General features: G+C 35.8%; 1 protein-coding gene across 2 annotated transcripts in view; it reads left to right on the forward strand.

Moving 5' to 3' along the window:
* The window catches only part of COMMD10 (COMM domain containing 10), a 104,820-nt gene extending 80,715 nt beyond the window's left edge, over window positions 1–24,105 (forward strand). For both annotated transcript variants that reach the window (XM_064642671.1, XM_064642670.1), the window contains exons 6-7: window positions 22,829–22,888; window positions 23,528–24,105. In XM_064642671.1, the coding sequence (XP_064498741.1) occupies window positions 22,829–22,888; window positions 23,528–23,566 (99 nt within the window). In that variant the 3' untranslated portion in view covers window positions 23,567–24,105. The remainder of the gene's footprint in view (window positions 1–22,828; window positions 22,889–23,527) is intronic.
* Window positions 24,106–24,544: the final 439 nt, after the last annotated feature.

Raw genomic sequence — 24,544 nt, forward strand, 5'->3', positions numbered from 1 at the left:
GCACAGTTGTTATCTTTATGTAATATTAATTAAACAATATATCCCAAAGCACATCAAGAGTGAACAAATAAAAAACCCAAGTGGATTGCTACTCTCATTAGATTATCTCCCTTTCTTTCTCCTCCCCTATCTGCCTGGAATTGATATTTCTATTTGGAAATATCAGATCTTAAAGTGCCTGTTATGAAAAGTTATTACTGTAATGTGATAGAACAGATTCATCATTCAGAGAAGGAAAGATAGCCAAGGAGGAGGCAGGAAAAGCAGGTGGCCAGGAGCAGAGGCTCCCTTTCCTGTTCTGCTTCATCCTTTTTTGGGTACACCTATGCAAATCCAGTACTTTAGTTCTAAGTACATATTGGAGTCTAATACCACACAATTCATTGTCCTATGAGCTGTGGTGATCATGTCAATATCCACATCTAGGGATACAGTAAATTTTGATTTAAAATGAAGGACAATATTGAAATGTCATTTATATAAAAGTAGTAGTAGTAGTAGAATATTGAAATTATATTATATAATAGTAATAGTAGTAGTAGTAGTGGTAGTAATAATAGTAATATCTTGTAGATCTTTCACCAGCAACTGCTTGTGAAGAGAATTAGTCATTCTGACCATTTCAAGACGTTCAGATTTTTTAAACTTTAAATTGTGCTCACGTGCTGGTACTGTTCCTTTCTTCTGTGTCAAATTTATAATATATATTTTACACATTTTGCCTCTTTTCCATCTGTTGTTCCCAACAGAGAGATCCTTGTAAGTAGCATGTGAAGATAGGCATTTTGTTTAGTGGTTTAATATAGTGTTAGCTCTCAACCCATGCTGAGGAACACTGCCCTTTTCTAAATATTTTTGAAAGCACAATGTCCCTTTTCATTTTCACCATTTAAAATAAGTTATTCAGACATGATCCTAAGCTGTGGCTTCCATGAACCACTTAGCTTGAATTTGCACAGTGTCTTCTTTAATTTGCACAGCGTCATCCTCTCTGATATGTGAAGTTACTACTTCCTCCATATTCGTTCATACAGACATGCACCTGACAAAGAATTCGCAGGAATGAACTTTGTCATTGTTTTGTTTATAGCTCCTCTTTCTTCTAAATAAAAAACCCTAAGGATGCCAAAGCTACTACTACACATCACTTTTTTACAGATCTTCTTTTTAGAAATCAGAATGTGCCTTACTCAGGTCCTCAGTTTTCAAAGCATTTTTTGAGGAATGTGAAACTTTTCTTACTATTTGAGGAAACTTTCATGAAAAACAATGACACTTGTTTTCATGCAAGTACAGATTGTTAGTTATGTGCAATTACTGAAGTGTGACAGGATCCTTCTACAAAGTCTCCAAAATTCAGCAAAACAGTTTAAATGTTCTTTTTATATCCATTAACAGAATGAAAGCACAAAAAGAAAACTAAAATTAGTTTCTGTTTTGTATCTGAAAAAAGCATCAGAAGACTACATTTAAAGAAAAATTTGAATAAAGAAAGGTGCAGAAGCAATAGGCTGTAGGAGATGAGATGGAAACAGATAGGAAATTGGAGATTTTCAATTTGAACAAGAGCTGACTGGGAATGTTTTTTTTCTGTCGTGTAGAAATCAGTCCTATGATGGTAGCAAAATTAAATATTCTGCCAGTGTTCATTTAGCTGCAGATTGGCCCTTTTGGGACTCGTCTCAAATGCAGGAATAAAACAAACTGCTTCTCAGAGTTTTGAAGCAGTTCTCTTTCCTCTACACCCAAGAGAATTAAAGGGAAAAAAAGTAAAACATGGATCAATGGACTCCTTTTTCAGTTATTTCACAAAACAATACAGATTGCAGGGAATGAATCACCTAATGATATGTCACTTCTCAAAAATTTAATGAAAGAGATTATTCTCTGAAGTAACCTGCTGTGCCTGTTTCACAGTGACAATACACAATATTCCCTTAAGCTATTTCTGACATCGCTTAGTCTAACATGGTTTAGAATGTTTGATGGAAAATTAGGTGTGGGAGAGATGCTGGCTAGTGTAACCAATAATCTTGGGGATACTACACTAAACTGAGAGTCTTGGCAGAGGGGATATTTGACTTATGAGCTGTCACATATACTGAAGCAAAAGAAACGAATTAACTGTGTGACAATCTGATACACTATTCTATCACTTCACAATAGTACAAAGCTGCTTCGGAGATTTTGCAGGTGTAATAAAGTTGAGGTACATGTTGCTATTGATGATGAATGTAGATGTAGATGTAGAATGTAGATGTAGAACTGAAAGCTTTATGTCATATTGGGTCATATTAGCAACAGCGTTGTAGGCAATAGGCAGAGAGCAAGGTATGGCTGCTTGTTTGTAAAGTCTTGAGCTTCATGATTTTAAGATTCAAGGGAAGTTTGTGGCACTAGATGACCTTAGCTGTCAATATCCAGTGGGTTTTGGGCTTAATTTTAACGTGGCTTAACATTTAGAATGTTTTGAGAAACTAATATTTTATAATGCTTCTGGAAGTTGCTTTGTTCTAATATATCTAGTGATACAGCACTCAGAAATGACTTCTGATTTTGAGTGCATCATTCTTTGAATGAGAATTTGAGAATCTGGAACTGAAAATGAAACCTCTGCTATGATTTCCTTGCTTTCAATAGATTGCTCTGTCATATAGCACCTTCATAAATTCTCTGATCTTCATTATAAAATTGGTTCAGAATTTTGGCCCCATTACTTTGATGGCATGACTCTTCCAGGCTTGTCAATCACTGTGTTTAGAAACTTTCATTTGAATTTGAGCTGAATATTTATGTCCATTTGTTTTCATTCCAATGTTCTTTTACTCTGACATCTTTCTCTCTCAATAGTATTTAAGCTTCTGTTCTATTAATGCTCTATAATAACCTTAAGAAATCCTGCAGTGTGAAAGAATCTGGGGGAGCTCAGGCAAACCATCTGCAAGCACCTCAATAATTAATTACTTTTGATATTCTCCCTGTCTTTATACTGCCACTCTTCTCTACATTGAGGTGTATAGGATTATACCAGTAACGTAGTGCTAAATATGAAGTGTTCAGTATTCCTTAGGATCGATATTCCCTTTCTCATTTAGATGCCCTGCACGCTTCATGCTTGATGATGTAGGAGACTAAATATAGTATTTTTGTGCATGTATGTGCATATTTGCAAAGACCATTCATGAAGGCTGAACTTTCTAAATGTCCAAACTAGCTATTGCAATATAATTCTGACATATTAGATGCAGCATTAAATTTTCTAACTAAGCTTACATCCATGTCATCAGCACAGATTGCTGTTTGTTCAGTTCCTTTTATTTGGATGAACCTCAGAAAAGTATACGTTATGTATGAATTCTGCTGATGTACTATGAAGCTGTAAGCTGTCCAAACGTTGAGCTGGTTTTTGTTACACAAATACCAGTAAATTTGCAGAGTTATCAAATACTAAACTACTTCTGTACACAAGGACTAAGGCAATAATGCACCTTCAACAAGTTCTTTGTTTTCTTCACTGCAAAACCAAAGGAAAAAAACCAAAGCTGTCAGGGAAGAAAAGTTTGCTAAACAAAGAACAAAGATTTTCTCTGCAGCCTGTATTTGAGATTGTTGCATAGGCAGCTGAGGAGACACAGCAAGATCTTCAGCTAGAACTGTGCTGCTGTTGTGTTGAATTTTATAAGCATAACAGGCTTGAGCCAGAATAAATTTAGAGAACCATTATGGTAATATTAACAATTGTGTAAGTATAGATACTGTTCCTGAAAAGTGCTGTGACAGATACTCAGAGAGAGAAAATCACTTTCAGTATCTTTAAATATTTCCCTATATGTAGAATATGTGTCTTGCAGACTTTTTTCCTCTTTTCTGTCTCTTTTCTCTGCTTTTCTGAAGAATGTTAAACACTGAGTGTTATGTTATGACTCCTCAAGTCATCAGAATAAATTATGGTTTTATAGTGTTGTCTTTGTTTTTTGCTTTTTTTCATATTAGGAGAATATTAAGCTTGCCTATTGTTTATTTTTATCAAAAAAGTGAACATAAGTCTATGTAAGTCTATGTGTTTATTAAAAACCTCAGTGTTACTTAGAATCTTAGAATGATGTTGATACAGTTGCAGGCAAAAAATCACAGAATTCTGATAAAGGTGATGGAAATATTTCTTTGTTCCTAATTAGAAGTTTTACATGATAAACAGAAGCCTTAATGAAACACATCACATTGCTTTCAGTGGGGAAAAAGATATGACCTTAGAAAGTAAATAAATTGAATTTAAATGTTAATATATGTGGATGTTCCAATGTTATTCTTATCTATTTTACTGTAAATTCCAAATAAGATTAAAAAATGTGAATAGTCTACTGATATGTCTTTAGATAAAATTTTAATTGCTTAGGTCCAGAAACAAATAAACAACCCCCTGACAAAAACCAAAACAATTCAACAGTATTTTGTCTGCTATAAACAGTGTTTTGAATTTAAAACTTTTATTTTTCTTTCAAGAAATAGGAACTTCTTTTACTTTAAATTCAGACAAGTTGTTGCTTCATTATTGAAAAAAAGCTCTTTCTGAAATTTTGGTAGAAGATAGAAAATCTGCTGCCCATTCAATTTTGGGATGGCTTGGTAATGGTACTTCCTACCATGTGGTTGGATATCAAGTTTGCAATGGTTTGAAGAGGCTGAGCTGTTATGAGCCATCTACGTTCTGCCTGAAAGTCTTTGTGGATTTGAGAAGTTGCCTCACCTTACCCAGTTTACTCTCTGTGGGTAAAAGTATGTCAGCTGAACTCTTCTATATTGTACAGCTTTAACCAGTTGCAAAGGCATAGAAATGAGCTGTTATTTTAACATAAGCTGTTAAACAGTTGGCAACTATTGCAAATCATTACCAGATTTGTCTGGATGGAAATTTTTTTTACAATAATCTAATATGCTGTCACCTAAAGGCACATGAACTCTTGAAGCTTTCTACAGTATAGCAACAGACTACATTTTTATGAAATAAATAGAGTAAGCAGATGAATTGAAGTGATAACTTTGCAAAAGGGAGGAAGAATAATTTATATCTAGAGATGAGGTGGGCATTTTGGCAGCAGAAAAATAGATCAATTACATCCTTTTTGCAGTCTGATTATGATTTTTAGCAGTATTTTAGTTCTGCTGCTACTTAAATTTATTTTTACTGTAAATTTAATAAGTTTATCAATAGTTAACATATCCATTATTTGGTAAAAAGATAAATCATTTGGTCCTTTAATTTGCAAAGTGTAAGTGTAAAAGAAATAATATGTACTTACTCTGAAGAAACTGCAATTGAATCAATTATTGCACTTTGTGTTTACTTATAGATAATATAACGGTCTGGAATTCCTAACTCCAAAGGACAAAAACTGTTTTATAAAAAAGGAGGTTTCAGCTTTAGGAATGGGAATGCAAAATTGAAGGAGTTATCACGGTGTTGAAAAAAATTAATTTAGAAAAGAATGCATGTTTGCTAGAGGGTTGATGATGAGCATTAATCATTTCACTACCAGTGCAATTTCATAACAATCATAATAATAAAAAAATTTTTTTTCAGAATAATTTTTTTTTTTCAGACTCAATGTAGATTCTTACTTTTAGTAATTTTGTATTGATAACAACTAAATGCAGGAAATCATGCTTTTCTAGAGTTCATTCACATTCCAAAGTAATATTTTGCCCATTCCTGGAATTAAGCATCTTCTTTTTTTTCTGAAAGGAACTGAAAGACTCGCAAACCACGAGTTCTGTGTGTAGAGAGAAAATTAGATTCCTCAGTAAAGAGAAACTGGACTGAAGATGGAAAAAAACCTGAACTGAGAGATAAGGTGCCTTGGGAGTTAAAGCAAATCCCTCATTATTGCATTATAAAATACATCTTTCTAAAGCTGAGTGGATGAAATGTAGTATAACCTTTAGGTAGCATCTTAATATTTTCCTCTCAATTTGACAATAGTATGACAATTAACAGATGGACATAAAGCATTTACTGAAATTAGCAATACAACTGTCATTGACTCATACTAACTTTATAAACCTAGATGATGTGTTTTTAATTGAAGCTGAAGTATTGGTATGATCACATATGTAATAGTCCCTTGGAAAGGCTTGCCCAAAAAGTGGGTGCAAATGTTTTACTTGAGTTTAAGGAAAGATAGCACAAGCTTATGAATAGGGGTCTGTTGAGGATAATTAGAAAAATAAACCTACAGGAGACTCAAGAAATCCAGCTGGAATCTGGAAGGGGATCCGATGGGGATGCTTGTTCTCTACCTTTAAAGTTGTTGGTTTCAGAATGTTCACAGTGAAACAGAAGAAATTGGAAAATGTGTATTTTTTTAATCTGGAAAGCTAATTATCTTTTTAGGGAAGCTGTGCCTACTCATTTCCTCTACCTTTGTCATTCCAAATCGTTGTTCCATAATTGCTGACATTTTGATCCATGGTATGACTTGCTTGAGAATTCATCACGTTTTGTGTTCTAAGGTAGAATGAAACTGAAGAGCCAGTTGGGCCTATTCCTGTAACACTAAACAAACATTGTAATGACAAAGAGTATATTTCAAAGTTTATTTTGTCAGTTAGACAGACATGCATGCAAGGGTTCTTTCGGTACTGTAGGTAGAGTTTTGAAAAATAAATTAATGGTTGATGACTTCTGAAGGCCAGACACCCTGTTTCAAGAGGCAGTTTTGGGTACCTTTGACAGCAATCCCAAAGTGTTTGAAATACTTACCTACAAACACATGAAGGGAGAAGAGAGAGTCTGAAGAAAGTGTACCAATTGAAATTGGTTGAATATAAATGGAGTTGAAGTTATGGTTAGCAGAGCATGACAAAAGGTGTTTCTTTCTGGACTGTTGAGGTGATTTCAATTTTGAGAAGTAAGTGTTTAAAGGGCTTTGGGACCAGGGCTTTGGGATCTCCTTGGATTAGGAATAGAGTCAAACTTTAAATATGTCTGTGATTTTCTGGTATTGCAACAGAAAATCCTTCTGTTACACTTTCCATCTCTGGAAGTGTTCAAGGCCAGGTTTGATGGGATCCTGAGCAACCTGATCTAGTGAGTGGTGTCCTTGCCCCTGGCACAGGGGTTGAAACTAGATGATCTTTAAGGTCTCTTCCAACACAAGCCAGTCTATGATTCTATGATGAAAATACTGATTTTTTTTCTCCTGACAGTATAAAATACATGTGTCACAATTGCCATGAAAGTATTTTGGGACAAAAGGTTTGCATATTGAGAAAATTCATATTGTCAGTCCACTTGCTGTACAGACACGTGACATACTCATGTTAAGACTGGCATTCTGATTCCATGCTAATAGGCCCATTGTTATTAATATATGCTGCCTGCTTCTGATCTACTTTGCTTAGAATGCATGTTGGTTTTTAATCTGTGTGACATTTATGGGTTATGGATTAAAAAATTAAATTTTACAAAATAAAAAATATCTCATACATTTTTAATAGAGTTTACAAAAGAGCTATTCTACATTTTCCCTCTAGCAAGATGGTACAGTATTGAATTAAGTGTCTATACTTCTGTGGCCTTGTAAGATTTAATGTTCTGGGCAAAGATATTAATTGTCTTTTGGAATGGACAGATGGATTTGCCTAAAACCTGCTTCTTAATTAATTGGATTTTTTGAAGAGCAAGTAATTTGCAAATGAGGTTTCAGTCTTAATTTTTTATAGAAATTTTCTCATACTGTAGGCATAGGGCTTTTTTTAAGAATTATATAAAGGGCCACAAGAAAGTATTACATTGTGTGATTTAACATTTCTATTGGAGTGTGAAAGTAGAACCTAGGTAGTATAGAAATTCAAATCATCTCTCATGCAAAACATGTCCAAGCCTGGACTGAAAATAAATAAAAATATCTGAAGAGTCAAGCTGTTATGGCTGTTCACTACAACGTGAGGAAACTGAATTTACCACTCATTTATACACATTTGCACTTTACTCCTAATAAAAAATGTAAACTGCCAGTAGGAAAATATGTATGAGACAACTTACCACTCTTACAGTCTCCCAAGCTTTTTAGAAGTGCCACTTAAAAAACTTCAGCTGTTACAGTTGAGGATCAAGAGGAAAATGAAATCAGCAGAAGCATTTGCAAGTCATTTCATCTTTCTGTGAAAGGGAGAACTGAACATCAGAGCCATGGCTAGGTAAACTTATCAAGAAAGCATTAGGCTGTATAGCCAGTCTAATCTCATGCTGGGCTGTAGATGACACACAAACCTGCGAACAAATGTAGTATATTGCTGTAAATTCTCAGGGATGCTGGAAAGCTCATATACATGCATTTTTATACGGTTGCATTTACTGTTGTGGATCTTTTAGTCTACACTGGTGTAGTCTTAATTCAGTACATACACTAAAATCTCACACTTTTACCCTGTTCCATTCCCTTTATTTTGTCCACTGAAATATATCTTAACCATAATAAAATTATTTCATGTTAAGCATTTACATAAAGTGTGGAGTGCCATGAGCACATTTAATTTTTGTTTAAAATTATCTCTAAAATTAGTTTACTTATTTCAGGTGCCATTTTCCTCCCTGTTATTAAAAAAAGCTTGAATTTAAAGAAATGTTTTAAAGAACAGAATACAAGAATTTCAGTCATGAATTCTGCATATATTTATCCACAGTTTTTAGGACAACTTCTTTTCCTTTGATACTAGAGAACAGTAGTACAGAAGGAACCATTTCTGATATAACATGGATAGGCTTCTTGATTGGGGACCCAAAAAAAAAAAAAGATTAAAAAGCCCAGATAACAAGTTCACTGCAATTCACTGAAGAGCAGCTACAAAAAAAGCTCAAATAATAAAGCATTCACAGCAGTTCACTGAAAAGTAGGTATACTGGCAAAAATACTGGGCATACTTTGAGACCCTAACATTAAGTGAATGAGAGATTCTTAAAATTTGTTTACTTAGTTGAAAGCATTAAATAAATTTATTGCACTGATGGAGCAGAAAGTTTTTGTCACTGCGAAACCTAACATTTCTACTTAACTTCTTTTTAAAATATAATTTAAAAAAATTTCTCTATGGTACTAGTGAAGCACTCTAGTCAAATCCTTATTCAATAGGAATAAGCTGATGGTAGGTATATTTTTTTAATATACAGACTTTATGCTGGTCTATCACCTTAGTCCATCAGCATTCCTTTTCACTGGTAGAAAAAAATTGGATAATGGTATCTGCCATTGTCAGTCCCTTTCAGTAAAAAAAGCAACAAACATTTCTTGCTGTAAGAATGGTTGGTCTCTGTTCCACCATTCCTGTATTATACATTGTTATTTTCCAGTTCTAATACATAAGAAAGCTACCCTTCTTTTCATGCCTAGCTCTTCAAACACTCCTATGGAAGAACAGTGTTTACTTCCTGTACTGTCTTGGCTTCCTCTTTGTATGAGAGTCGTGGTTTCACCCCAGCCAACACCAAGCCCCATGCAGCCGCTCACTCAGTCCCCCACCAGCAGAATTGGAGAGAGAATCAGAAGGGTGAAAGCCAGAAAACTTGTAGGTTGAGATAAAGACATTTTAATAGGGAAAGGCTACACACACAAAGCAAAACAAATTAGTTCACTACTTCCCACAAGCAGGCAGGTGTTCAGCCTCTCCAGCAGAGCAGAGCCCCATCACACGTAACAGTGACTTGGAAAGACAAATGCCATCACTCCAAACGTCCCCCCTTCCTCTTTCTTCCCCCCACTTTATATACTGAACACAGTGTCATATGGTCTGGAATGTCCCTTTGGTCATTTTGAGTCACCTGTCCCGGCTGTGTCTCCTCCCAACCTCCCATGCACCCCCAGTTTCCTCGCCAGCCTGGCAGTCTGAAAAGCAGAAAAGGCCTTGGGTCTGTATAAGCACTGCTCAACAATAACAAAAACACCTCTTTCTGTATTATCAACCTTGTATTCAGCACCAATCCAAAACACAGCCCCATACCAGCCACTGTGAAGAAAATTAACTACCCCAGCTAAACCCAGCACAGTGAGTATTTTATTTCTCTCTGATTAAGTGTTCAGATCAATAAAACATGTGAACTTCAATTGCTTTTTTTTTGCATGCTGTGGGTTGTGACTGAGACTCCCTACCTCATTTTGCACAGCTGCCAACATGGTAGTTTAGAAATACAGAGACAGGCTGTTATCAAAGTGCAGGTATCATCTAATTGGGAATTACAGGGATGGTGGAAGAAGGGCTGTCTTTTCCTTCTGGCTCTTACAGAGTGATGTCAGGGCTGGACAGCAGCCACTGTTGCAGGCTCTTGATCCTAAGATCTATCTTTTCCAAGGTCTATGATGATTTCTAGATTGATCTGCATGAACTAATTACTTTCTTTGCAGTCCCCAGTCACAATTGATTTCACACATTTTCTTGGCTATGAAGCCATTACATATTTAAACCACCATAGTCAGGTTGGAAGACAGGATTTGGGACAAAGTTATATTTTGTTTTAAAATCCTTGCATTATTTTGTACTTTCAACTGTAGTAATTGAATTAGAAAAAATTTTGGAGCTTTTTCTAGAAGCAGTGAGGTGCTGAGATTTTATGAAGTAACTGAAGTTACTTGCCTTAAAATGTTGTTAGCTCATGCAGTTTTTGAATGTAAATCTCTGTCAGTGTTTAGTGTTTCTTGGTTTCCATAAAATAGTGTTAGCAAAATTATTATACAGGAAAATACAATATTCTGGAGATGATGCCATGCTGTATAAAAGAGTAGTGCAGAAAATACAGGATTTTCTAGTAACCATTGTTATTATTATCCTGTGAATAATGCCACATGAGATTCCTTTTGTTATGGCTTCAGAGTAATGAAATATTTCAGGCAGTTTTGGGGTAAGAGCTTTCAGCAAGGTAATTTACAGCCCCATTTTGATATTTATCTTCACCTCTTCAGTCTCTTGTTTGCTTGGAAATATTGATGCATACTGGCCTGTAAATAGCATTTTCAATTCAATTCACAGCCAGTCAGTACCTGGCTGTGAAATAAATTAAGTCTAATGCCATGGTTTCACAATTAAGTTTATGCCATGGAGTCGAGGCACAATTTCACAATCATTAATACTATGTCTCTGCACTACTGGATTGCTCACAGATGAATTGTAATGTTGGGTACATGATAGCCATTCAGTCACATTATTTAAAATATATGCAACTAATGCAGAGTTTATGCCAGCCTTGTGTTTTTATGCTGTCTTAGATTCGGAGAGAATGGGCTATGCAACCACTAATGCAAAATTAATGTATTGACTTTCTATTAAAGACATTTTAACTGCTGAAGCTAATCTAGCGCCTTGTATTATCTGACAACAGCACTGTGATTCTGCACCAAGAGCCCTATGGCTACGTGATGCTCTGAATGATGGTGTCTGGAGGTGTAACTGACTGATAAGTGGCAATTTTTTATCCGAGATCTCCTGACCCTTTGGGTATTCAGTTCTATACTTGATCTTTATGGACGTTTTATATTCTTTTTAAAGTTTCAGAGCTATTGAAATTTGTGCTGGAATACTTTAGCATTGTTTAAAAGTATTTAATCAAACTCCAGTTGCAGCACTTTTAAACTGATGTTGATAAACAAGAGGCCAGCAAGTCTTCAGATCCCAAGACTGACCATTCAATAGCCTTGTCACTTGTGAACTTTACTGGCCTGCTAGCAAGTTATCTAGATCATCTTTCTGGCTACTCTCACTGCTCTTCAGTCAGTAGCTATTGAAATTACTTGTGCATCCAGATCTAGGTCTTCTAAGAGTGAAGAACAGTGGCCATCTAAAAGGTGTGGCCAACTTCTAGGAATTTTGCGTGGGCCAACTCCCTGTGAGAATCATTTGGAGAAACTGAATGCACATGGATGGATTGAAACTGTATTCCTTGTCAATTCTTCAGCAAAGAGATTGTTATTATTTGTTGCCAAACATTATTATTTGTTATAAGGTGAACTCCCTAAAGAGATAAGATCTATAGTATTTAATAAGATAAACTAAAAACACCTGTCACAGAGATACATTTAATTTCTAAAATTATTACATATGGGACTGCAGTTAGATACCCCATTCTTAACCCTGTTCCAAACTAAGCAAACCAACTTCTAGTGTCTCTTCACATATGGTGCATGCAGATGATACGCATCCAGATGATGCTGAACTCCCCTCAGTTTCTGAACATCTGTTGTGTACTGGGGTTGTGGAGAACTTGATGCAGTGTCTCAGATGAAGCCTTGTGAGTGCTGAGTAGAGGAGAATCACTGCACTGTGGCTGATGGCTGTGGTTTTGTTAGTGAAGGTAAATGCTCTCTTCCTCTTATGATGTAATATGTTTTAAGAGAAGTCTCTTGTCTTGCATGTATGAATATTGAAGGGTGTATTCCAGAAGGGAAAGTTTTTATTCCCAAAATAAATAGGAATGGAAAGTCTTTCTGTATTTCCAGTATTCTGGATCTTCATTCATTGTTGTACTAAGGATAGGTATTGAATGGCTTGCAGCTTTTGACCTCCCATGTGTTTATTTTCACATTTCAATATTTTCAGCACACAGAAAATATGAACAACTAGTGGAGAAACTTCTAGTTCAAATACAAAACCTCACTTTGAATATGTATTAAAGTTCTTGCTGACACAGAGATGCACTTTATTCAGTTGGTCCTTCCTCTTGTAATCTCAGGCTGGGTTCTAGCATACTAGATTTTAATATCTACTCTTCAGCTTTAGCACAACCAATGCCACAAAAACCCAAGTACTGTGTTTATCAGTTTGAGAGCTGGATTGCCACCTGTCAGATCTACATATTCTTTGACAGCCTCTGATCCCATACTGCCTTTACCTGGCCACAGAGTTCTGGCTAGTTTATGGTTGCGAACAAGTCAATCTGTTTATCTCCAAGATAGGCAAAACAATCCAAACAGAGTTGATTCTCTTACCCAATAGTGCTTTAATCCTTTTAAAATAATGGTCCCAAGCATAGTAGACTATTTGTTCTCATTAAAACAACTGGTTTGCAGTTTGAGTAATTCATTCTTCTGTGCAGGGTTTTGGAATTACTTTCTTCAACAGACACAAAACTTTTCTCATGCCTGGAATCTAATGGCATCTCCCTTTAGTGTGTGTTCAACTGATAATTCTGTCACTCACCAGTAAGAGAGCACAGATACTCTTAATATCTTAACCTGTTTACCCTAACTTTGTCCAGTTTTCAGCAGGCAATGAGAATTCACACCACACAACTGCATCAAGCTTTAAATAGTCAGCAAAAGTAATAAAGGAACATTGCTGAAATTACATTGTCTTAAATCCAAAATAGCTAATTTTTTGCATCATTAGAACATGTGTAACCTTTAGTGACAAACTGAGAAAGAGAAGCTGTTGCTTGACTGTGTGGTTTTTTCCACATTCCTCTTAATTTTGTGATGTTACGAGAAAAGACTGCACAATCTTTATTTAATCCTTGTAAAAAGGAGAAGTTTTTTTGCCTCATTTGAGAAACTTTGTTTTTAATGACCTCTTCCTGTTTTGCACTGTGCCATGTTGCCTGAGAAATGCTGATGTTTATTTGTGTCAGGGTGGTGATGCAATGTAATTTTGTTCACACTCCAACATTGGTGTTTCCTTGATCCAAATAGGTTGCCCTGGTTCAAGGCTTTGCTGGGTTGCCTTAGGCCAGGAAGAGATACGACCACTTATTTGTAAAATGTGAGCATTTTAGCAAAAAATGTAGATATATTCCAGCTGTTAGAGTACGGTAAAAATAGTAGGTCACTTCCTAATAATAAATAAATAAAAAGAATAAAATATACATTACTTTACAAACAACCTTATTCCCTAAGAGCTCTGTCTTTGATCCTGCCTGGGACTAGACTGCTAGTTAACATCCCTCCTTCCGGAGTGGCTTTCCAGTCTTTCAGGAGCTGAGAATTGTGTGCAAGACCCCAGTTGCTAGCTGCTGGAATTATTTACCCGGTGGAGATCAGAGATATACTTACTGACAGCCACTAACAGCCCTTTTAGCTCAGAAAAAAAACCCCAACATTTTATCTTTGCTTGTCTGCCTAACAAAGTCCAAATTGGTTGGACTCTGAGTGACCCATCTGAAACAAAAAGAACTAATTTACATATTATCTAATCTTGACATTTTGTAAATATTTAAGCAGATTTTTTGAAAGGGTGTTTTCACATCAGTTACTTGTATTTCATGTGGATCTGCACTTCCTTAGATCTTTCCTCTCGCTGCTGGCATCTTTTTTCCAGCCTCTTTTTTTGTACCTCAGTGGAAACAATAGATATTTTCAGATATTCCAGTGGTGAAGAAAGGCCTTTTGTGGTAAAACAATGGGTTATTGGAGTATCTTATTGAACTGAGCAGGTAGGCTCAGAAACTAATAATGCAAAAAGATGCCAGCTTCCTCCATTCTTAAGTGGAGAAATAAATCCTTCTTAAAATATTACTCATCTGCTTGACTACACCATACAAAATTCCTGTCAGATCTGTAGCTCTAAATGTGGATGCAGATGACAACAACCCAGGTTTCTTCTTCAGGCAAAGGAGGTTTTATCTGGCTTTTAGATGAGACCAAAGGGGTGGCTTCCTGAGCAATTTGGATCACAGTTTAAGCTTCCTCTGAGTGCAGCTTACTTCAGACCCAACATAAGATGTGTAACTGATTTGAACATAAAGGATTTGCAACTCCATGTTAATTATATCAACTGCAAGCAAACTGTGAGGAGCTCTCTAAAACACTCTGAGCCTGGTGTTACTAGAGGAGGTTTTGACCATTGTGTGTTGAGACACAAATACATCTCAGTCTGCTTTCAGTGCTATAGGCTGAGCTTCCCTGTTCTAAGACACACACCCAAGTTGCAATGTTTGCCATTTAACCCCATAATCTTAAATTTTGGATGCCAGTACTAGGCTAATGTTGCACTTACTATTTATACTCAGTTCTGTTAGTTTCCTAGAATTTGATTACTTTCTGAGTGCAAGAATGAAACTGTTTCACAACTATAGCTATGTGACATCTTTTTCACATGTACTTCATAAAAATGAATGTAGCTGTGACCAAATCTGCTGAACATGTGAGGTCTGAAAAGCTTGAAAGCGTTTCTGGTACCAGCATACTTACTTGCTAGGCTGTTTCTTCAGCAGACATTACCTATGAGTACAGGCATAAGAAGAAAAGTGAATTCCTTATCATTCAAGGTGAATGTGAGACTACTGTGTCAGTCTTGATGTGAGCTATCTTTAGAATGGAAGTGTGAACTCACATGCTAGCCCCAGTGGAAAGAAATGAAACAGAGTTGCAACTCCCTAGTTTCCTTTGCAGTGTTCCTGAACTTAATTTTTGAAATATCGTAAGTTCTGTGCCAAATAAGGTGTACCAAAATGTGAAAGACAAGAATTTAACTTCTTCTGAGGAATAAAATTAGTCATCACAGTATAGTTCTGGTATAGTTCTAAAGAACAAAGTTGTATTCTGATAGTTACAGACAATACACTGGATAAGCAATATGCAATAAACACGTTGTACATGCTTTCCCACAGACTCTTTTTTTTTCAAACTTGATACCAGGAAATTTAATAGGAAGAAAGAGTGTATTTGTTAAAAATTTTTAGTGAGGTTACTTTTTCAGAGAGCTTTCTACAGTATTGGGAGTACAGTAGAATTTGCAAAATTAGATGAGAGATGAAACATGAAAATTTTATTTTTGTTTGATTAATCATTCTTAGTGATTGTGTGGCAGCCTATTAGTGAATGAAACTTATAATTTTTAAACACTTTTTCTTGGTTATACTGTATTTGGAAATTATACCTGCATGTTTTGCTATTGAATACCAAAAATACAATGACACATTTGTGTGGATAGGTGCTTTATGCTGTTAATGACTGAATCCATGTGGAGTCTAGCAAGGAATCAATAATGAACTTGTGCTGTGTATATAGTTGTCTTCAAAGAAGGGAAGGGCATGTGAAGGTATATACAAAATACAGAATAGGCTTAGAAGCCTTTCAATAGATCTTCTCTGAACCATTTTCTGTACATGCAACATACAGGGAAGTATCAATACAAAAGACAGGCTTTTAAATATATCTTGTGACAGACATGCACTGATACACATTTACCACCCATTTCTCCAGAAAGCATGTTTGTCCACTGGTGTTTTTTTAAAAGTGTATTTAACATCACTTTATGACAACTGTCATCTCTAGATTTCTGGTTTTGAGAGGTTTTCTATGCAAAAGTATCATTAACCAACCTAATGATGTTATTAATAGGAATGTAAATTCCTAGACACTGAAGGCAAAGGAACCATTTACCTGCATACAGCTGTTGGGAAAAAAACCCCTGCTTTTCTATCTCTCTTTTTTTTAGCAAAATGATATTTACTCTGACTAGGTGTACTGAGGTGCAAACTGTAGTTTTGGGTTTTTCCCAGATAATTCTCTCAGTTTTAAAAGCATTTTTCTTACCTGCTATGAAGAAAGGGACCTGTCTGCCTCTAATGCCGTGTGGTGTTCCCAGCCTACATGGTCTTCTTAGTAGTTATGTCCCATTTCTTGTCTGTAGTTTTGCACCAGTTCAGCCAGCCAGTAATGGATATTTTCATGAGAGCAGAGGGGAACAGGAGGAATGAAAATGGTAATGACTGACAGTTCATGTTGCTGTTTGGAAGTATGTCAGGTCTTCTGTAGGTCTTGAAATGCCTGCAGAGTCTGTCGGCTTACTACCAGACTGGGCAATAAATTCATTCTCGCCACTTTCCATGAAAACATGCTTAAATAATCCTGTATCTGCTAGAGTGAGATTAAAAATTATCTGTATGTATCTCCAAACCATCAATTTCCAGTAACACATTGATTAGATCTCAGAAATCAACACAGAGCTTTGGTTAGGGAACTTACAAGTAGATTGGAAGGGGAGTGAAAGACATCCTTAGTATGCTGCAGATTTTGATCTCCCTAAATCCACAGGGAATTTGCAATTCTTAAGCTTATATGAAAAAGAAATTCAACTTTTAAAGGTATACAGCAATATATATACAAACTAAATGTTAATGTATCAATCAGGAAAAGAGGGGATTAGAATGAAAGATATTTTCTTATATAACAGTTGCACGCTGACACTTGAAAAACGTGTAATTCGGTCATAAGACGTGATTTTTTTCTCTACAAAAGTAATTATTTGGTATTGCAAATAGAAATAAGTTTGGAAAAAGAATGAAATTTGAAGCTCACATTTTTTGATGATGTGGAAGAAGTTTAATTAGGAATATATAAGTCTGTATTAAAGTCTCTGTGTTTTGCTGAATCCCTGAGCTGAATTACATCCATGAACAGCTGTAAGAATATGAAGAAATTTTAACTGCTGTCTCTTAGTTGCAGAGAGTTAAGGAACAGGTGTGCTTTTATGAGATACTGGTCTGTTTTAATGCATATGCTCCTCTTACAATTCATTTACTGACCAAGCACCTCAAACTTTCTGATAAATTCTGTGAGATACAAAAGGAAAAAGAGTTGTAAGTCCTAAGGGAATGCACAGTTCTCCAGAGTCCAAGGAAATTTAAAGGAAGTCTGAATTGATATAGCACAGAAACTGGTAGTCTACATTTCCAGAAGGAAATGTAGACTACTAAGAATCTACGGGGGGATCTGTTTATGAATATATCTTAATTTGTCCATAAATTGGTTAGATTAATTATTCACATCATCCTATTGTATCCAAGATTTTAAGGATATCTAATAGCAACAAATTGGAGAAGAGATAGGCAATGTGAAAATATTCTCTCAAACCTAATTGAGAAGTGTCTCAAGATAGCATTCAAGGTTATATTACAATATGAAGACTGGGATATGTGTTACTTCACTTAGTTATTATTAACAAACTTCTCTGAATATACTGTGATTTTTTACATGTCCTCAGTCATAGAACATTACCATTATCGATAGACATATCGATAGATATACAAGCCAGCCTGTCCCTCCACCTGTTTGCTTCAGAATACTTGGCATTTATTTTGCAACATCATTGAAGTAGTTACAGCTTTGCAGTTGAAAACTATTACAGCAATATCAGTTTTTCATATTCAAGTTAGCTTTAAACCCAGAAGTTTACCTTTTATTTATAACTTCTAGGGCATTACTTTGTCCTTATGCTTGGGTTGGGGGAGTAAATGTGTGGAATACAACTGTGTAGTATGCAAGGTTGCAAAACTCCATCATTAGTAATGAAGCTTTTTGCAGTAGTACGTGAAAATAGAAACATCTAGAGCATTGTATTAAAAAAAAAAAAACAACAACCAGCAAACAAACAAATATCCCCACCATAAAATGAAACGAAACAAAAATAAGCAAACAAAGCCCCAAAAGCAATACTGAGTCCTTTGATTATAAGCAGAAATTTGCCTCTACTTTCTGAAATATTTTGAGGACACATTTTTTGTTTCCACAGAAACATTTTGCAGCAAGACGATATTCATATTTGAAATAGTTAGCTGAGGCAATGGGAAATTGGAGACTCTTATGCAGCTTGTATACTTGCATCTTGATCATTTTATGCTGATGATCATGTTCAGCTAGCAATTTACCTAATTGTTTGTTGGTGGTTGTAAGCTAAGTGTATATTAAATGACTGTGGCTATTTTGTAGAATTAGCCGTACATTCAGAATGGCTATTTTTGATAGGATAGCATATTAATATTGATTGGGAACACAAAGGTTTTATCTTCATTTTCCTTTCATTTCTCCCTCCTCTTCCCTGCCCCCCTCCCACATCCCAAAGGAAATTTGGTTTTAGAGACTGATGAAGATGTTATGTTTTTAAAATGATACCAAACAGCAAGTGAGAAGATAGTTAAGGGGAGAAAAGAACCCTATCAGTTAAACTTATTAGAATTTCACAGCTCTCAGGAGGCTGTAAATTGTAAATTGATACAGCCCTGGGGTGAGAGAAAAGGTGGGATGAAATCAGATTTTATCTAGATGTATAAAGGCAAAATGGCACTAAAGTTTAATGTTAATACTTAAAATACATTCACTAGTGATCCATGTGATGGCCAAATATGTTAAACCATACATTTCAGAAAACTTATTACCATATTCCTTGCAATCAATTCAGAGTGATGTAAAGATTTGTCTTGGATGACACCTGCAATTCACACAGACCTTTCCAGTAGTCAGTGCAATGCTTTGTCATGTTTTACAGAAGACGAACACATTGAACTGAACAGCAACTTTATTTAGCTGAAGATGTTGCACATACCCTTTAGCTGTGCTCACTGAGCGTATCACTCCAGTGCAGTCCCTGCCACCGTTCACGGGTATTGTATTAGACAAAAAACCTGTCTCCATGTTTTCAAAGCAGCCCAAAGAATGGACATTTGGTACTTTAGAGATTTCTTTGTTTTCGTAAGAATAACAGCTTCAGCTGTGTTTCTCTGACACTATGAAGCTGTCATCCTCAAGGCTAAAACTCTTAAAAGTAGGAGCTAGGATTTACATTGCCACAGTGACAGAATTTGGGATGTAATTAGAAAAAACATTGGAGTTACAGAGTGTGACAATGGGAATGAACTCAGTTTAGTTTTCTGGTTACTCGATGTAGTTTTCTTTCACATGAAGATAATGACAGCAAAGAGAAAATGAGATGCCAGAAATGAGAGAAAGAGTAGTGTGAAGGTGAAGAATGGGAAAAAATTTATCAGGAAAAAGGAAAAGAGAATGATACACTTGATAAAAAGAAGAAAGAAGTTAGACATGGAGCAAATTGCTGTTTTCTTATTTATGTCTGGGAAATGCGTACTAGGTCAGAGGCAACATCTGAAAACCTGTATGTGCAGATAAAAGAAGTCAACTTAGCTGCATTTTTCATAAATAGGTTGAGACTCTGTCTGCACACAGTGACATTTAATTAAGTAAGTAAACTGAAAGTGATTTTTTTCTATCCTATGTTTTAGTTGCAGTTGAAATATTATTGGGGTTTGTAATTTTGTATACTTATCTGAGTAAGATTCCATCAAGTAAATTAGGAATTTGCCTGCTTGGAAGTCTTTAGCAATATTCTATCTATACAGTAGTTTTTAAGACTATTTTACTGAGTAATTAAAGAACTGAATGGGAACCTAGTCCTGCGGCACATAGTTTTAATTACTGTTGTTTATGTTCACACAGAATAAAGCAAGTAATTGAATAATGGATGTCTCAGCTGAAAATGGGGGGCTGTCACCCTGCTGAGACATAGCTTTTTCTTGTAGGGAGCTAGTTATGATGTTTTTGTAGTCTGTATAGGACTTCTGACCACATACCAATGATAATTTGTCACATTTCTCTAAGGGACTCATGCTAGTGAGAAATGTAATATTTTAAAAATAACATTTTTAATTGATACCACACTTCTGCATGGGTTTTTTTTTTGTGACACTGCTGTCTGCTGAATTGACATAGTAGGTGTACCAGGTTTTTACACATAAAAACAATTGTGTTTTAGCAGATGATTAAGTGCAGATAGCCAACAGATTTTGTACAAGATTCTTACATCCTCTCTCCCATTGATACTTCCCTTCCCACCCCAGGTTAGAAACATAGCCTGGCATGGCATGCTTTCTTTTAGCTCTCCACAGACATTTGCCTGCCAGAATACAAGATAGATTTTATCTTAGTTATCAGACTACAATTATTAAATAATAATGGGAAAAGAGATCTCATCCTATTCATAAAACATAGTGATTTTCTTTTTTTAGTACAGAGAATCTGAATTTAAATGTCCACACTTTTTTTTGTTTGCATACCCTAGGTTTTAACTAACAGTAATCAATGTAGTTAGAAGAAAATATGACAGACAAGCTTTTCGATTTCTTTTTTGTGTGTGTGTGTGAGAGAGCGAGAGAAGCTGATTGTGCTTCCTGATCAAAAGTAGTACCAGAAGATGCCTGTCTTGAATGAAACAAAGAGCTTGGAGAAATATCTGGTAGTCAGAGGTCTTCCTCTGCCCCTCTCTGGAGGCGTTGCTAAACTGTCAGATCAAAATCCAGCAGACTCTTCTACCAGAAAGCATGCAAGATGACCCTATTAATTGTGACTGATAAGCTTTTAAGATATATGATATCTGCCTTTTGTTCTGAATCGCCTCTCTGCAGTTTTGCTTCCTTCCATTCAAGCACCAAACCCCTTCTAGAAAGGCAAATGCCAAACAAACATCCTGGCTGAAATGGTAGATCCCTTTGCTATTAGTGTATCTTCCTTCTTTCCTCTACCCACTTTCTTTCCTGAAGAAACCCCTTGTTTGCTTTCTTTTTGTTTCTTAGCTGTTAGAAAGCCTTTAAAAATGCTTTTACTTCCCTGTCACGGCATTATGCTCTTTGGAGGGAGGACCAGCTGGAGTCATGGCAAAGAGAACTGCTGTCCTGGTAGTTTTATTTTGTATTCACCGTACGATTCACAGAATTGCATTGTTCCTTCCCAGAGGGAAAAGATTGGTCTCTCATGCAAATCACTGGTGCTTTTCTAGGCTTTTGTACCCTTCCCGAAATTGTTGGAAGGGATCCTTCTTTCTGCAGAGCAAGAAGGAGGAATTGCACCAGACAGGCTGGCCCCAGTCATTTTATCCCTTTCCTGTGTCTCTTACAGCTCCTTTTGAGGAGCAGACACCAGGCAGTACCTATACTGTGTTCCCAGGGCTTCTATGGGTCTTGTGCATTTGGTGCGCCAAATTCAGTGACATTGTTTGGCATAACTTGAGACTTGCATTGCTATGAGTACACAGAAACTGGCCTTGTCTGTATGTGAAAGTATCCTTGCTCATTTAAGCTGAATTGATTAACAAGTGTTTTTGCACTGACCTGAGTGGTATGTGAAGTTGGTACCAGTTAAACCAAAGTAGTGTGTGTACGTTATTTCAGCTGGTAATATTTTGTGAGTAGGGGTGTCCACAGACTCAGCTTTCACAGAGCCTTATTAGCGTTCATGGAAGTGCAGCTGTTATGTTCAGGAATGCCTCCAAGCCTTGAAAAGTCTAGCAACAACAAAGAGAATGTGCAGAAATAGAAATTTATTTTTAAAGGAATAAAGTCACAAAGTGAAGTACAAGGAATAAAGCTAGAAACTGTCTGGATACATCTGCACTGTGATTGAAGGTAGCAGGCATTAAACTTCCTGTTACTGCCAGCAAGTTAAGCAGGACAGAAGTTATAATTTAACCTCCATCTCCACAAACATCAGCATATGCGTGCAAAGGATTATTACCACATCTGTTTTATCCACATATTCATCAGTTGTGTTATTTTGTGGGTTTTTTTAGTGTTTAAGCACTGCTTTGAAGCTGTTGTCTTAATTGTTAACTTGGGCTGAATCTGTGCAGAGATGCCTAAACAGTATCAGCATGCTCAGATGGGAACTGTTAGATTAATGAATAGAAGTATCAGCTCTGTGCTGGTGCAGTACATTAATAGCTGTGCCAGTTCAACCAAATACACTACTAACTTTGTCACTGTGTAATGGTATTTACCAAGTCTTAGATGGACTACTAAGAAAGACAAATGTAATCTTTCATTTTTGTTTGACTTAAGAATAAGGTAACGAAATCCTTTTCATAGATTACTTTATTACTATTCTTCACAGGATGTACCAGGAGACTTGAATTTTTCACTGAAATGGAATATACATGTAGGAGGGACATCATATTGAATGCAAACATCATTCATGTAGCTTAATCTCATACTCTGATTTACTGGAATTAATGCAAAAAAGAAATGAAAAAATATGCTTATTCCTTCCTTCTTTTTTCGTTACAGAACCTGAAGAAAGTGTTTGTAGAATTTAGCCATCAGGAGCTGTTTGAGTTCTATAACAAGGTCTGTAGATTTTACAATACTATAGTTTCTTTGTAAACACCTTATGCTGCTCAGCAGGAAGTGTTGCCTGTATGAATTAAATCTAATAAAACTAGAAAAAAATGGATCCATCTTAAATTAAGGCTGTTGGATTTGTTTGATCACATAAAGCATTTTCAAAAAGAGCCTGCGCATTCAGATTTGGAATAGACAGGGCTTGGGTTGTTGTAAGCATACCTTGCAGTTAGATCAGGAGGAGTAGCTGATGATTAACAATGGGGATCTCTCTGGAAACAGCATCTTTGTGTTACATCTTCAGTTGAAATGCCAGGCTTGTAATCCAGTCAAAGTGAACTCTATTATTTTTTTACCTTGTTATTATGCATTGGAAATTCACAGCAAAACATCTGTGCATGTAAAAGAGGCAGTATTTAGACAACTGTTTCTTTTAAAATTTGAATATTTAAACTGCAGCAATGAATTGTAATAGCTTCATGTAAAAACAAATATTCATGAGTACAGAGTTTTTATATTGCTATGCAAATAGATTTGGTATGCATAGTTGAAGATACTGGAATGTGGTTTTATTTCTGTTTGCATGTTTCTAAACAACATTTTATGAGTGGAGTTTTTTTCCTCTCTTTTTGTTCCTTTAAATAGCTGGAAACTATACAAGCACAGCTGGATTCCCTTACGTGATGTTTTTGAAGACTTATTTCTCCATCACACTCCTGCCACCTCATTATTTTGAATTGAAGATAGATTGCCAAGCTGTGTTTGCTGAAGGATTCAGTGGGTTGCTTCTTGTAAAATTATATGGCTTATCTACTTTTTAGACCAGTACTGTTAGCCAAGAGTCTTTGTTAACAGTGTGAAGATTCTAATGGACTTTCTCTTGTTTGCTGAGCAATTGTGAAAAATGGCTTTACCTGCAGTGGAAAAAAACAAAACAAAACAAAAACCAACAAACCCAAACCAAAACAGAATACTATGTGCTTCAGAAATTTAATTTTTTCTTCCATCCTTTTCTATGGGTTAGTTAATTCTGGTAGAAATTTGCATACTAGTGAGGGACCAGGAGTAAAATCTATTTTTTAGACATAAAAGAAATATAGAAGCTGTAAGAAAATACACCGCCAATCAAATATCTAAAATCTCTATTCTTTTTAAATGTTATTCACACAGTTGATAATGCTTGCTGCAGATTTGTCAAAATAAATTCAAAATGTAAAAATTAATTGGTTTATTTTGGGCTGTTGTAACTTCATTTCATTATGTTTGTTATTTTTCAGTTTGATGGGGTTTTTTCCTTTGAAATAATCAACAGTGTCTCTAATTTCAGGGTTTACTCTTGGCACTGAGAATAAATATGTCTTCTTAGAACTGCATTTACACTATTGAATCTAAGTAGTGTGATGTATAACTGAGGGGAGAAATCTCAGAGTAGGTAACAACACTAAATAGTCTGGCAGTCAGATTTCAGAAAGCTCTATGTTGATCTTTTCTCATGCTGTTTTTACCACTGTTTTTACATTGAACAGGAAAAAATGAAGTACAGTGATTATAGGCCATATTTTCTTCCATTGTTTCGGGATGATTCATGAGCAGCATGAGAAGGTGTTCAGGACCTGTGTTCAGGTCCTCCTGTGCCAGATTTTTAGTTTTTTTGCTTTTGGA

Source organism: Pseudopipra pipra, chromosome Z (genome assembly GCF_036250125.1).
Source record: "Pseudopipra pipra isolate bDixPip1 chromosome Z, bDixPip1.hap1, whole genome shotgun sequence".
NCBI lineage: Eukaryota > Metazoa > Chordata > Aves > Passeriformes > Pipridae > Pseudopipra > Pseudopipra pipra.